The following is a 13,170-nucleotide window of genomic DNA, read 5'->3' on the forward strand; positions in this document are numbered from 1 at the left end:
AGGTCAGTCACATCAGAAACTTGTCTTTGGTGGTATCGTTGAGCAAATGTTTGATGTGTATGGGTGGAATATATTTATCCACTAAGACTCTTCTTTACATACTCCTCATATAAAATTAAGCAACAAATATTAAACTGTGAAATAAATTCTGGATTTGTAATTCAGAATTTTTTTTATTATTTTAAGTCATTTCGATGCACACCATACAGTAGCTATTAAGGAAAGACACCCAATCTGGAAATTGTGCATTAAACATGTGATGTTCTAATTATCTTCACCCAAACGGAGTGATTGTGGAAAAGGAATGTGTAAATCACGTCTCCCACGGAATCTGTGAAAATGTCTGCGTGCGACTCATGTCCATACCCTGTATAAATCAGCCAGCCATGCGGTCTCAGCCGGGTTAGGAATGGCTATCGGCATCATGCCACAGCAAATGAGATGGCTCGCGCCATCTGCGTGGTTCAAAAGAGGGACGAATGAGGCTGTCGTTGGAAGATTTAACAAACAAATTTAAAAAAAAAACTTTTTTTTTCATATATCAGCAAGAAAAATTAACGGTTTAAATTTGTGTGGGATTTGTTGAATGTGACAAAACCATCAATGCGCAAGACACCATTGACGTTTTACACTATCAAGTGAAACGAGCGATATTCAGACCGCTCGCTACAAGGTATACCGTCATAGTGATTTACACCTTCACTACATGACAATACTTGCTCACATACAGAAAATGTGACCACTACAACTACATTTATTCCATTTGAGTGTCTTTATTGGCTTTGCGATAACTACTCCTAAATTGTATATTAAACTTGAAAATAGAATTTGATGTGAATGCTTCGATGGATATGCTTCCACTTACATTGAATGTCCACCCACTGTGACGTTTGATCTCAATTAAAGGTCACATGAGAAATCAATGGTCACATTCGAGAGGGACTATGAGGAAGAGGAGAGAGAGCCAACATCAGATGCTTCTAACTAGAGTTATGATCCACAAAATGATTTTGAAAGAGCGTATGAAATTTCACCCATTGAAGCCAAAATGGATACAGTTCATCTTTGTATTGCAGTCCATACTTGTGCCAAGTTTGGTTGAAGTCCCCTTCTGTTGTTCACAATTGTGGTAACAAGGATTTTGAATTATAGGTCACATGACCATCGACCTTTGACCTTTCAAACCCCAAATCGAATTCGTTAATCTTTGTGTCGTAGTACATTCTTGTACCAAGTTTGGTCATTGTCCCTTCAGCGGTTCACAAGTTATCATAGGAACGAGAATTTTCTCCGCAGACGTGGACACATTGCGTTGGCCTGTTCATGTTCCCATCCGAACCGCTGGCTCACGAGGCAGAGAACCGAGGTTCAAATCGAATACATCATATGTGTTTGTCCATTGTCTACTTATGTCCTTGGCCTATATCTCGCGCATGTGGAAGTTCCGACGTGAGCCATCGATCACTGTATTACAACAAACGCCACATTCGCAAAGAAAATGTTTGACAGTGCTCGTTTGTGCATCAGAAATTGAAAAAGACGAAAGCGGTCGATTTCGTGCATTCAGCATCCGGAATAATAATGTTCTTACTGTTGGGAACTGCTGAAAGTTTCACTCCTGACATTTCCACAGCAATGAGCACAGATCCAGCATATTCATTCACATCAGGAAGATGTAGAACGGTGATACCAAACAAATAAGAAAACAAGTAGCAGGACATTCAAAGTACACCGCCCCCATGCCAAATAAATAAATAACAAATCAAACGGCGCACGACATCGCCGGGGCGTCTTCGGCGTCCGGTGATGCCGCCTTGCAGCACATGGAATCAAAATTGGGAGGGAGCGCTGTATATTATTTGATTGATTAATTGCATCATTAAAATAAATAAATAATAATCAAAAAAATTAATTTCTCAATCAATTGCCGAATAGCACACCTAAACCCACCGCTGTTTCATCTGAATCTGTAACTTTTTGAAAATTAAGTAATTAATCGAAAAATGAACAATTAATCGATTAATTGATTAATCAATAAATCAAAAATACCATTTATAGCCAAATCACTTGGTCACTGTCATGTCCAAATATCAGCTTGCCAGCTAAAAAATATGCCTGAGATATTGCCAGGATGAGAAATTATATAAATAAGTAATTAATAAATCGATAATAATGAAGTAATTCTTCAATTAATTCATTAATCAAAACATAAAAAATACTGTTTTTGCCAAAGCACATCTTCACTTTTGTCCCCAAATTTCAGCTACCTAGCTCAAAGGATGCCAGAGATATTGCCCGGACAAACAAACAAACAAACAAACAAACAAGCCGGGAGGTGGCGATGGGTGGCCGAGCATGGAAACTATAAAATATTGAGCAAAATGGATGTCATATAGCGGATAGAGAATCACCTTAAGATTATGCATGTCAAATCTCATCCAGTTCCATCAACTGATAACTACTCGGTATCCATTAGAATGAAAAGTACCGAAAATGTGGTTTGAAATCGGAAATCCCCAAAGTTCGAGGGGGCGCTGTGGGTGAACAAAGATCTAAATCGAAAATCCGGCTCGTTCGTTTGTGCACAATGTATTCCAGACGATTAGTGTGAATTTTCATGACCATCTGACCATAACGCTAGGAGGAGTAGCATTTGGCGCGAAGGCACCTCCAGCTCTCGCATATTATCGATTTTTTTTTTCACCAATTGACCTTTGACCCCTGACCTAAGCGAAATCGGTCAATATGTCCTGAGGCCAAGTTGTAGTACTCATTGAGTAACTTGAACCTGCAAAGTTTCATTCGTATCGATGCACTCACCTGGTCGCTAAGGGGCCTTCAATTTTCGCTAATTTTCGCGCATACCCTAATTGTAGGGGGTGCTGTGGGTAAAGTATTCCATATATCACAAAAACCGGAATGTATTTGATAGAGCATCACCTGTAGATCATTCGTGCCAAATTTCATAACCCTACGTGGGATAATGGCTTTCGGAATTGATTTCGTGTGAACGGTACCGACCTTGAAGGTTTTTTTCGGTTGTTGCTGGGGAACCAAAGCGTCCCTAGCAACCATCACAATTTCCAAAGCACGAGGTCATAAGATGTACCTACCACCCGAATTTGGTGAAAATCCGCCCACGTTTATTACCAATTATGCTGATGACAAACGAACAAACATCCAAACAAACAGACAGAATTACTGACAATAAGGGTCACCTATTTCGGCGACCCAACAAACAAATCAGAAAACAAGAAAACAGAATGAAAACCGACTACTCCCTTCCTTCGGTGCCCGGTGATGGCGTCACGTATCACCTAGTATTGGGAAGGAGCGGTGTACAATTAAACCTAATCTACTAAGAAATGACAAAAGATAATGTTATTTATTTATTTATTTATTTATTTATTGAGGGATGGGGAGGGTGTGGAGTGATTGGAGTGGGGGATATGTTTGCAATGATGTGACATGGTATATTCGTGAATATACACCGATTCTAAAGGCAGAAAAGATGTTGAACAGAAGGCATGAATCAAAGAAACCTCAACACAACATTCATCAAAAGAAGATACTAAAATATGAAATCAAACAGCGGTAGTTATACAGTATATGGATCTTGGCATGCTTGAGGAAAAAGCGCATGATGTATATTTCATTTTAAAGAAACCTGATGGAGATATTGTATTGAGAATGACAATAATAACAATAATAATAATTATAATGCCTTGATAGCAAATGGTAAGGTGAGACTAATTGGGCTCTCTGGGTGGCAAACTTTACCCACGAGATGGATTTTTTTTTTCTTTACATGAGCGAGGCTCATGGAAGAGCAAGGTAGAACTGACCGTGTGACGAACAGGAAAAGAGGAGAGGGAGGAGTGGCGGAAACTGGAATTATGAGCAAGTAAGAAGGTTGGGTTGAGAAAGGTTAATGGGGTTAATAGAGATCATGGGTAAAAATCGGGGAGCATCCTGGAGTAGATATGGAGGGTCAGAGGATTGAGAGATCAGAGGGAGCAATATCAGAGAATCGATGGTGGAAAACAGACAGACCGTCGACCTGTCCGCAATGTGTGAGCATCAGACCCTGTGCTTCAGCCTCATCATGCAAGATTCCAGTAATTTTAAGAGCTTTAGATTCCACAGAATCCAGGAGAGACAGATGTGATGCTGGGGTACTAAAGAGCAATGCTACATTGAGCTGCGGACAAAGGCCTCGTAGACTGTGAATAGCTCTGATTTTCCAAGGCAACACTTGGAATGATGGATGATGTCTTGTCTGTTGCTGGCTTTGGAGGCCAGCTTTGCGATGTAATGCTGTCGGCCCTGGAAAGGTCATGGTTGCTGGTGACGTCTGTAAGCTCAAGAGATTGAACCTCTTCCAGTGTTCAAATCAAATGGAATAAAAATCAAATGTTCTCAAAAAAATGATAATGTGGAAGCTTATAAGTCTTGTCAAAGGTTTTGTGAATTCAACGATGATAAAAAAAATTCTTCTTTTCGATGATGAATACAACTTCAAAGACTTGTGCACATTTTATGAGATCTTGGCACGAGTGCCAAAAAGCAAACTAAAACCCAAAGAGTTGGTACATGTTTGTACGGTGAAAGAGAAGAGGCCGAATATTTTTCTGCATTCAAAATCTTGACTCATCAAAAAGTGAGGGAAAGGGAAAGGGCAACACACTGACAGTGGGGTGCTGGAACATCAGGCAGACATGTCAGGCAAGGGAGTAAATGAATAGGAAAAGGGAGATGAGAGAGGGAGATGGTGGTGTTGCGGGGGTTGAGAGAGAAGAGAGAGAAGGTAACATGCTGGATGCTGGATAATAGGCTTGGCAAAGGGGTGGAGGTGAGCAATAAGCCTGGATTCTGCAAGGGGCACAAGGAGGAGGGTGCTGGAAGAATGCGTGCATCCTGGAGTGTGCCGAGGCCTAAAGGGGCAGAGGTTTATTGACTGACTGCTTTAAAAATACATCAAATTACCAATGAATGTAGAGAATGGCACTACACTAATAGCCGAACATAAATTATGATGCATAAATGTTGTGGCAACAATATTATTTGATGAGTGGTGAAAATAAAAATCGAGCTGAGCGCAATTCATCTTCAATCATCAGCCTTCTGTTTACACAATGAAATGGAAGACAAAGATGGAACCCGTAGAGGAAAAGAGCAAAGATGGAGTCGTCAGGAAGAATCTGGGTAGGATTCAGGTTTCAACCGCTACTCCACGACCCTGAAACCCATCCAGGCGCAACCAAGTGAGCCTTACGGAAAAATTTCTACAATAATTCACAACTCCTGAGAGAGATAGTTAACAAAAGAGGAATAGAGAGTAAAAGAGATGAAAAAGAAGAAAAAGCAAAATTAGAATTAACGAGAAGGGTACTCGGTAGAGCGCATACCTCCGCCGCATAACGCGTGATCCACGAGAACATATCGGGCCCACTACATTTTTGAAACATCATGCTATGCATCCTTTTTGGCCCCATCTCTCAATGGTGAAGAATCACTTAAAAAATTCTAGTAGTCATATCCGAATCCAGATCTACACCAACATCGAATCAGTTCGTCCTTGTCACACATCAAACCTGTCCACAAAATTTAATCGAGATGCGTCCACAACTTTTTGAGATATTCTGCACACACAAAAACAAACAAAAGGGGTGAAAACATAACCTCTTTCACCTTCAGCGGCGGAGGTAATGAAGAGAATAGTGAAAAAAAAAATTAGAAAGAAGTGTGAAAGGAACAAGAACAAAGATGTCGGGAAGAACCGGGACAGCTAGATTTCAGCAGTTACTCCCCAGGCTCCAATGCAGCAACAGCGTTACTCGTGCAATGATGGCTTCCTTATGATTAAAGGTTTGGGATGGAAGTTTGCTAGTAGAACATACAAAACACAAGCGTTTAGTTCATTATTGGCGTGGAATTGCAGGTGGCGTGGACATGCCACCATGTGACAGAAAGCGTGATGCAACTTTTCCATATGGCCATGACGTGCTAGTCGTGGAGACGCCGTGGATCCCGCACCGTTCTTGCTGAGCATAGTGCTGGCTCGGTGACGACCTCTCAATCACCACATTTCTGAAAGGCGAGACGGTTAACGGTTAAAGCTTTATTCTCGGATGAGAATGAAGTTCTGTACTTAGTGTGCTGTGAATGGTTTTCTAAGGCAGTTAATTTCCTTCGAGGTTCATGGCCATTGTTGAGGAGGTCCCAGAAACACATTCTGGGGAAAAAGTTATTTTAGCAATTATTACGGATAGCAGGCTGGCCAATTGAATTGCGATTGAATTGCGATGTGAAACAGAAATTACTTGTCCTGTTTTCCAATCCTAGCAGCATGCTCGGATTGACGATCAATGTGTGGATGAAATGTCTTATCTGTAACATTGCCTGTCCACCATGTCATAGAAGAGAAGATCTTCACAAACACAAACTGCCCGCCAAGTTTCGTCCAAATCCATCGACAACTTTTTGAGATATTGTGCTGTGTCTAGTTTTTGGCCCGATCTCAGCAACTTAAAAAATTTCACTGAAGAAGAATCACTTAAATTTCTCAGATCTGGATCTTCACCAAAATCAAATCCATTTGTCATTGTCATCAACATTTATCGCTTCAATTTCTGTTGACTCTCATAATACGGAATTTTGAATTGCTTCACTTTCATTTTGTCAGCACACAATGGGAGACAAAAGTGAAAAGAAAGTTTTTCTCCCATCCTGAGAGTCGGTTAAGTTTTGAGGGTTCTTTTAACTGAAACCCCCCCCCCCAATAAAGGGGGTCGGTAATCTTTAAGGTTTAATAATATTTTGTTGAATAATGACAGCACCCCGTGTGATTAGTATCGTGCCCTATTTAAATGACTTGCTTCTGCTGCTTTGGCTCACAGCACAAAGGTTCCAGAGGAGGTGCAACAACAAGCAGATAATGCATCCAGCACCACCACCACCATCACCACCACAAACAGCAACACATCTAGCATCAATGGAAAAGAGATTGCATTTGAATCTTTGGACAAGCCCAGTGACTGGCAGGAAGACGCAATGCAAGGCCAGCAAGAATGTGATGGCCTACAGAGCAAGGTCAGTGAGGAAACTGTTCATGACGTGTGGGCACAAACAGAACTAATTAAATAAATTGTGGAGAGGGGGACTTCCTCCACCGATGTAATCTTCTCCAGCAGCGTTGATCTGTAGGTTGGTCTGTATGTTTTGATAACTCAACGAGAAAAAAAAAATATTGTGTGGTTGTGTGGTTAATAGGTAAGTGACTGATGGACAGAAGTGAGTAGTTGGGCTCGTGACAAGTCACGCAACAAAAAAATAGCTCATTCTTCTGCATTATGCACGTCCCATTAAGTTGGGGTCACAGCCCTCAAAGCATGCATTGTTGGCTCAGCAGGCCTGATGTTTGACTGGGGCTGGTTTGGGAAGGAATTTGGAATTTGGTCGATAAATCAGGTGGTTGTAGTCCAAATGTACATTTGGCTAAAGGATTAAAAAAAACAAGTGCTGCATGAACACAATGACATAGCATTGTTCACAGAAAAGCAAACGATGACTGGCTCTTCTCTTCTTCTCGGTCTCGCTCCACTTTATCATTTATGTACAGTACTCTGTCCAAGAACCTTCACAGAAGCCCTTTCCTGGACAAACTACTTGTAATTCATAGATATAGTTATACAAACAAATGCTGCTTGAAAATAGAACAACTTACCCAGCGCAGTGTTGCAGTATGTTATGAAATTGAAAAAAAAATAATGATTTTAAAGGTCGTATAAAAACAAGGACAAATGTGTCCAAGAGCCGCGTCATAAAGGTTTTGTCTTCACCAGAAGAAGAAGAAGAAGAAGAAGAAGAAGAAGAAGAAGAAGAAGAAGAAGAAAAACGCGGAGCTCTCGTTGAGCCAGCGTTCGCAACACGATGCGGCTAAAAATTCATTACAGAAAGTCGAAACATCAGCATTTTGATCACAATAACAATAACAACAACTTCTGATATTTCGTCACGTGCCTTGATGGAGCCAATAGCCCGTCATGGAGGATCCTCGTTCATGATGAGAAAATAGTGTATTTACGAAATTACAATACATTAAATGGAATAATCTTTAAATAGCAACGTGAACTTTTCGAAACTTTAAAGCAAATGTCCGAATATATTTAAAAGTTCATGATAGATGCTCTCAAAAGGCACCGTCTATGTGAGGATGTGTACAGGTGTTTAGTATTTAAGGAGATCCGGATCCTGCATATAAAAGAGCCGAGTCCTAAAGGTTTTGTCATAAGAAGAAGAAGAAGAAGAAGAAGAAGAAGAAGAAGGACAACAACAACAACAACAACAACGCGGAGCTCTCTTTGAGCCAGGGTCGCTACGTGAGACGCGGCTAAAAAGTAAATCCAGAAGTTTACCGCTGTGGATGTCGTGTCTTGTACAGCACCTTATTTAACACGTTACATTAGTTCTTCGTGCCTGTTGTTTGTTTCCTTTATAACATCTTTAAAAACAGTAAGTTTCCTGTTTGGAATGATTTTCAATTTTGTTCGACTGCCAGACAAACAGACAGGGTAAAAAATTTTTTTTATCTCACTCCTCTCTGCGCATTTGCGATCAGGACAAATTCGAAGCCAAAGTAGTGTTCAACTCCAGGTTTGTTTTCCGATCTATGTTTTGATTTGTGTTCAAAATATAATATCAAATTCAAATGAAGTTGTTCCTCGATCATACACTGAAGTTTGTGGACACACGGACAGACAGACAGAAGTTAACCAATTGCTTCGCTTCATGTGCGCAGCATAATTACTCATTAAAGTGAGACGGTTCAGTCGTCAGAAATGTCACAAAAACTCGCAATCTTTACACATGGCTTAAAGTCTAACTTAGAAATCAATACGAGTCACCATTTTACCACGACCCAACTTTTACAATCAATATCTCTCCTGGACAAACATTACTTTCATATATAAACAATTCATTTCATGTCCATTATAAGTATTGTTGTGAGAATGCCCCCTAACTATATCGGAGATAACAGATTCATGCAAGACTTCTGCTTTGAAAAGGTCCCGGATGAGGATTACGTTACCCAGAGCACGCTGTCGAGCTTTCTCCTTGGACGCTGCATCGTCCAAGCTGGAGCTCCAATCCATCCCCATTGGCTCCATCCATCCCTTCTTTGACCCTTTCAATACTTTTCAGACCTACAGACCTTTTCAGACCCTTTGGACAATTTCAGACCATTTGGACCCCTTTTGCTCTTTCGCCCTTAGACCCCTTCAGACATTTAGACCCTTTAAACTCTTGAGACCCCTTTTTGACCTTTTAAGGACCTTAAGCCACTCGAGACCCCTCCACACCTCAGAGAAAATCTAAAAAGATTCCCCCGAAAATCGTTTGTGACGACCTTTTCCGTGCACCATTCGCGTCGCATCACAAGTTGCAATGACGAATCAAAACTAATATCCTAAAGTGAAACTGATGTAGAAAAATGAAATAGAAACTACTCATCTATGGATCATCGAATGGGAAAACAGACTGATATGTTGTGAGAAGTTCCGACTGGAAATTGCTGAAAGCAAAGCTTTGAGGAGTATAGAGAGAGCGGGCAGGTTGGGTACTGAAGAAGTGATGTCGAGAGGGATAGGTGCCTGTAGTTGGTCAGTTGGCATGGAAAGAACTTCGGTTATCCTCCGTCAGGCAGTAGGCCCAAAACTTGCCAAAATTAGTTTCCCAGCCGAACTTTCATCATATCATCCTCACTCCCAAGCAGTATACAACAAGCTAGGATTGGAAATATTCCCTGGAGGAATGGAACGAGGTTAGCCAAGGTTACTAGCTCTGCCTACCGCGGTATCTGTACACTGAATATTTACACTGAATTCCCGTTTCTACCAATACACACTCATTTGAGGTGAGACAGGGACGGGTTCCCTGCTAGTTTGTTACAATAATTAACAATGGTTATCTAAAATGTTTGACTCATTCTTAACAGTTATTAGGTTTTGTAAGGTAGTTTGTCTGTAAGATAACACACCATTGTGTTTTGTAAGGTGAAAGTCTTGTTTCATTACTAATTTCCCGACGTCCAATTCCCCTTATTATGCCTGGTGTTGGCTTAATGGTTTGGGTGGTGGATTTGGGATCCGAGGATGCTGAGTTCAAATCCCACTCGGCTGTTGAATTAATACCAGGTGGGGTTAACTCGGCCTGTTATCCTTCCGAGGTCGGCAAAATGAGTGCCAGCATGCTGGTATCCTGTGTCGGAGTGGTGACCCGTCCAGGATTGTGTCCAATATCAAGGAGACTGCTTAAGCAGCACCAATGCTCTACACAGAGTATGGTCCCGATGGATGGAATTGCTCTCATTGAATGGAACATGAAAATGGAATCGTGAAGTGTTCCCGTTTGATGTGCACTCGGTAGTGCCCCCCCGTTTTCTCCCCCATCTTTTCTGTTTGTTTGTTTTTTCTCCTTCTGTTCTTACATGGATACGTCCCTCCCGAGCCCCTCAAGGCTGCACGTATTCTTACTGAATCCCTCTCCTGGTGAAACTACCAAAATTGAAGCTCACTGCTCACCTTCACACATTTGTTCCTCACTTCTCCCACTTACAGAAACTTCATCCTTAGCTTCTTCAATCCCACACTTTCCTCCAGGGCATCAAGTTGGCTGTACACCACCATATCAGCTCATCCTTCATCACTACCCTTGATAATTTATACCCGCATTAACCTCCATATATACTTGCAGGTTGCTTCATTTCCTTCCCTCTCCTCTCTCCTCCTCTTGTTCATTCGTCCCTTTACTTTTGCATCCACGTAGTGTCCAACTGCCGCACTGTCGGTGCGTTTCCTTGTGCCCACTAACCTAACTCTTCCATAAGCTAAGTTTTTATCTACATTTTTTATTTCAAAATTGAACATGTTTTGCACAGGAGTCTGAAGAGCTGAAAAAGAGAACTGAAGGTGTCACACAACCAGATGGTCAGGACGAGGTCCTCTTGAGAAAACTGCAGGTGAGCAAAATTCTCGTCACAATCCATCACTTTCACAACGCAATACGTCAGACCATTTGAAGCAGATCCCGTACAGCTTCTGTGATTGAAAAAGCAAATCAACTACAAAATGTGAAATAATGTTTTCACCCAGGCCAGTCAAAGCAACATATTGATAAAAGTAAAGGAATGATTCATATCAGTACATCACAAGGTGACGTTCTTTATAACATACCAGCAGGGTACCCGACATTGCCCGGTGCTATTCTAATCCTGCTGACACTGAGGAATGGGGTCGGGGATCATAAATGGATCAAAAATGGCCACAGACGGACAGACAGACAGACAGATAGACAGACAGACAGACAGACAAACGTCTCTCTTGTAGTATAGATGTGCCACTTGAGCTGCAACATGATGTATAAAGCCACTCTCCATCCGGTAGTGTGCACATTGTTCGGCTGGATAAATGACCAGGTTGTGACATCTCCCTCACCACCCGTGGGCTTCCAAATTGTCGTTCATGATCTTTAATGCTTTATAAAAACATCCACAGGCAGCTAGAAGCAAATATTGACAAAGCAGCGATGCTTGCAAGATGTGGAGCGGTTGTTCTTGTGAGTCTTCGATGAATGCTCTGCAGGGAGACTGATGTCACATTGATTTATGAGTGCCGCATGTTTTGTCATACGTGCAAGAATGCAGAGGTACGGGCTGCGTCTTTGGAAGAAAAGGTACAAGCACTCGAGGACGAGTTGCTAAAAAGCCGGCAAAAAGAGAAGAGTGTGCAGGATGAACTGACGAGGACACTGCATTTGCTCGATGAAAAGCTCTCGGACCTTACAAGCCTACGTCAGGGCTTAGCTCGGCTCGGACACTAACTTTGTGTTTGTATTGTACCCTGGCCTGCATGTTGATCGATTTACCTTCGAAAGTGGCTTTAGTGGGGCAACTTAGCTAAATATAGCAGAACAATTGTGCATTTTTTGAGGAAAGCACCACATTTGGCACACTAGTAGCCTATCATATTATGAACAGATTTGGATATTGGGCCATCTCAAATTCAGCCGCCGATGGCTATGGCAGCCATTTTCCACTGCCATCAAAAATTTTGTGATGGCTCAATATCCAAATCTGTTCATAATATGATAGGCTACTTGTGTGCAAAATTTGGTGTTTTCCTCACAAAATGCACAATTGTTATGCTAAGTTTCCCCACTACTCCGTTGATGTAGAAGGCGAAGATTATTGGGTTGTTTGGCCTTGCATAGGCTGAGAAAATTATGCCTCTAATTGACCAGTGGAGGTCACATTTTGGTTTCTGATCTCAGCCATTAAAATACAGGCATTATGCATTAATTTGCATAATGATTCGTGCAATATGGGTTGATGATAATAACATGGCTATTGTATCCCCTTTGTGATCATTAGTTCTTCGTTGAGGCAAGTTATTGCCGGCATCCTGGACAAATTCCAAATTCCTGCCGAAATGTGTCGCGACATTGCATGTGTTCTCAAACAAAGGAGGAGGCCACAGCCATGCTTCAGTGGATAATGTAGCTGGCAGACTGAGTTCGGTATTGAACCAATCTGATACGCATTCGCTAACAACATTAGCTCTTTGTAAAGCAGTGCCAAAACGTTTTAATTTGTTGTCCACACAAACTTTTTTAAAGTACAGTATTGTTCTCAAGTTTGCTGTGATGAATTGACACCAGTCCAAGAGTCATATCCCTTGAGTTTTGTTGACTACAGATAAATTATACCATTTATAAGATCCAATAAATATATTATTATTATTTTCCAATGTTATGGCTGGTTTTTGGTGGAGAGTTTTTTTCCCAATTATTTAGAGAACAAGAGCAAGGGTTCTGCTAAATTCCAACCCAATGCTTTTAGCAGCCCTCGAACATACAAGCCAAAAACGAGGAGATTGTTTTTTTAATAATCTGATTCATATTCTCAAAAGCTTGAAATGTGGTCTTTCCCTGCTTTTCTATCATCAGCAATTACCTTGGTGCAGTATTTGAGTTTAATCACCTTCCATATCAATGGCAGAGGCATGTCCCCCATTTCCACAAGGACAGCTGCAACAGGTGTGGATGTTAAAATTCTGAGATGCAAGTAAAATTATTTATTTAGGATCACTCCAAGCCCTTTTCTGATTCGTT

The 13,170-nt window shown here is 41.3% G+C and overlaps 1 protein-coding gene across 4 annotated transcripts in view; it reads left to right on the top strand.

Annotated features, from left to right (window-relative positions):
* Window positions 1-12,800, top strand: part of LOC147029399 (homer protein homolog 2-like) — a 70,695-nt gene extending 57,895 nt beyond the window's left edge. For 3 of the 4 annotated variants that reach the window (XM_085872437.1, XM_085872439.1, XM_085872436.1), the window contains 4 exons: window positions 1-2; window positions 6,900-7,092; window positions 10,940-11,020; window positions 11,698-12,800. The exon at window positions 1-2 is cut by the window's left edge and continues 120 nt beyond it. In XM_085872437.1, coding sequence (XP_085728563.1) covers window positions 1-2; window positions 6,900-7,092; window positions 10,940-11,020; window positions 11,698-11,880 — 459 coding nt within the window. In that variant the 3' untranslated portion in view covers window positions 11,881-12,800. The remainder of the gene's footprint in view (window positions 3-6,899; window positions 7,093-10,939; window positions 11,021-11,697) is intronic. The other variant, XM_085872438.1, reaches the window with a different exon arrangement.
* The last annotated feature ends 370 nt before the right edge of the window (window positions 12,801-13,170 follow it).

Source organism: Eptatretus burgeri, chromosome 3, assembly GCF_056783735.1.
Source record: "Eptatretus burgeri isolate ZD-2024b chromosome 3, Ebu_testis_v1, whole genome shotgun sequence".
In the NCBI taxonomy this organism is placed as follows: Eukaryota; Metazoa; Chordata; class Myxini; order Myxiniformes; family Myxinidae; genus Eptatretus; species Eptatretus burgeri.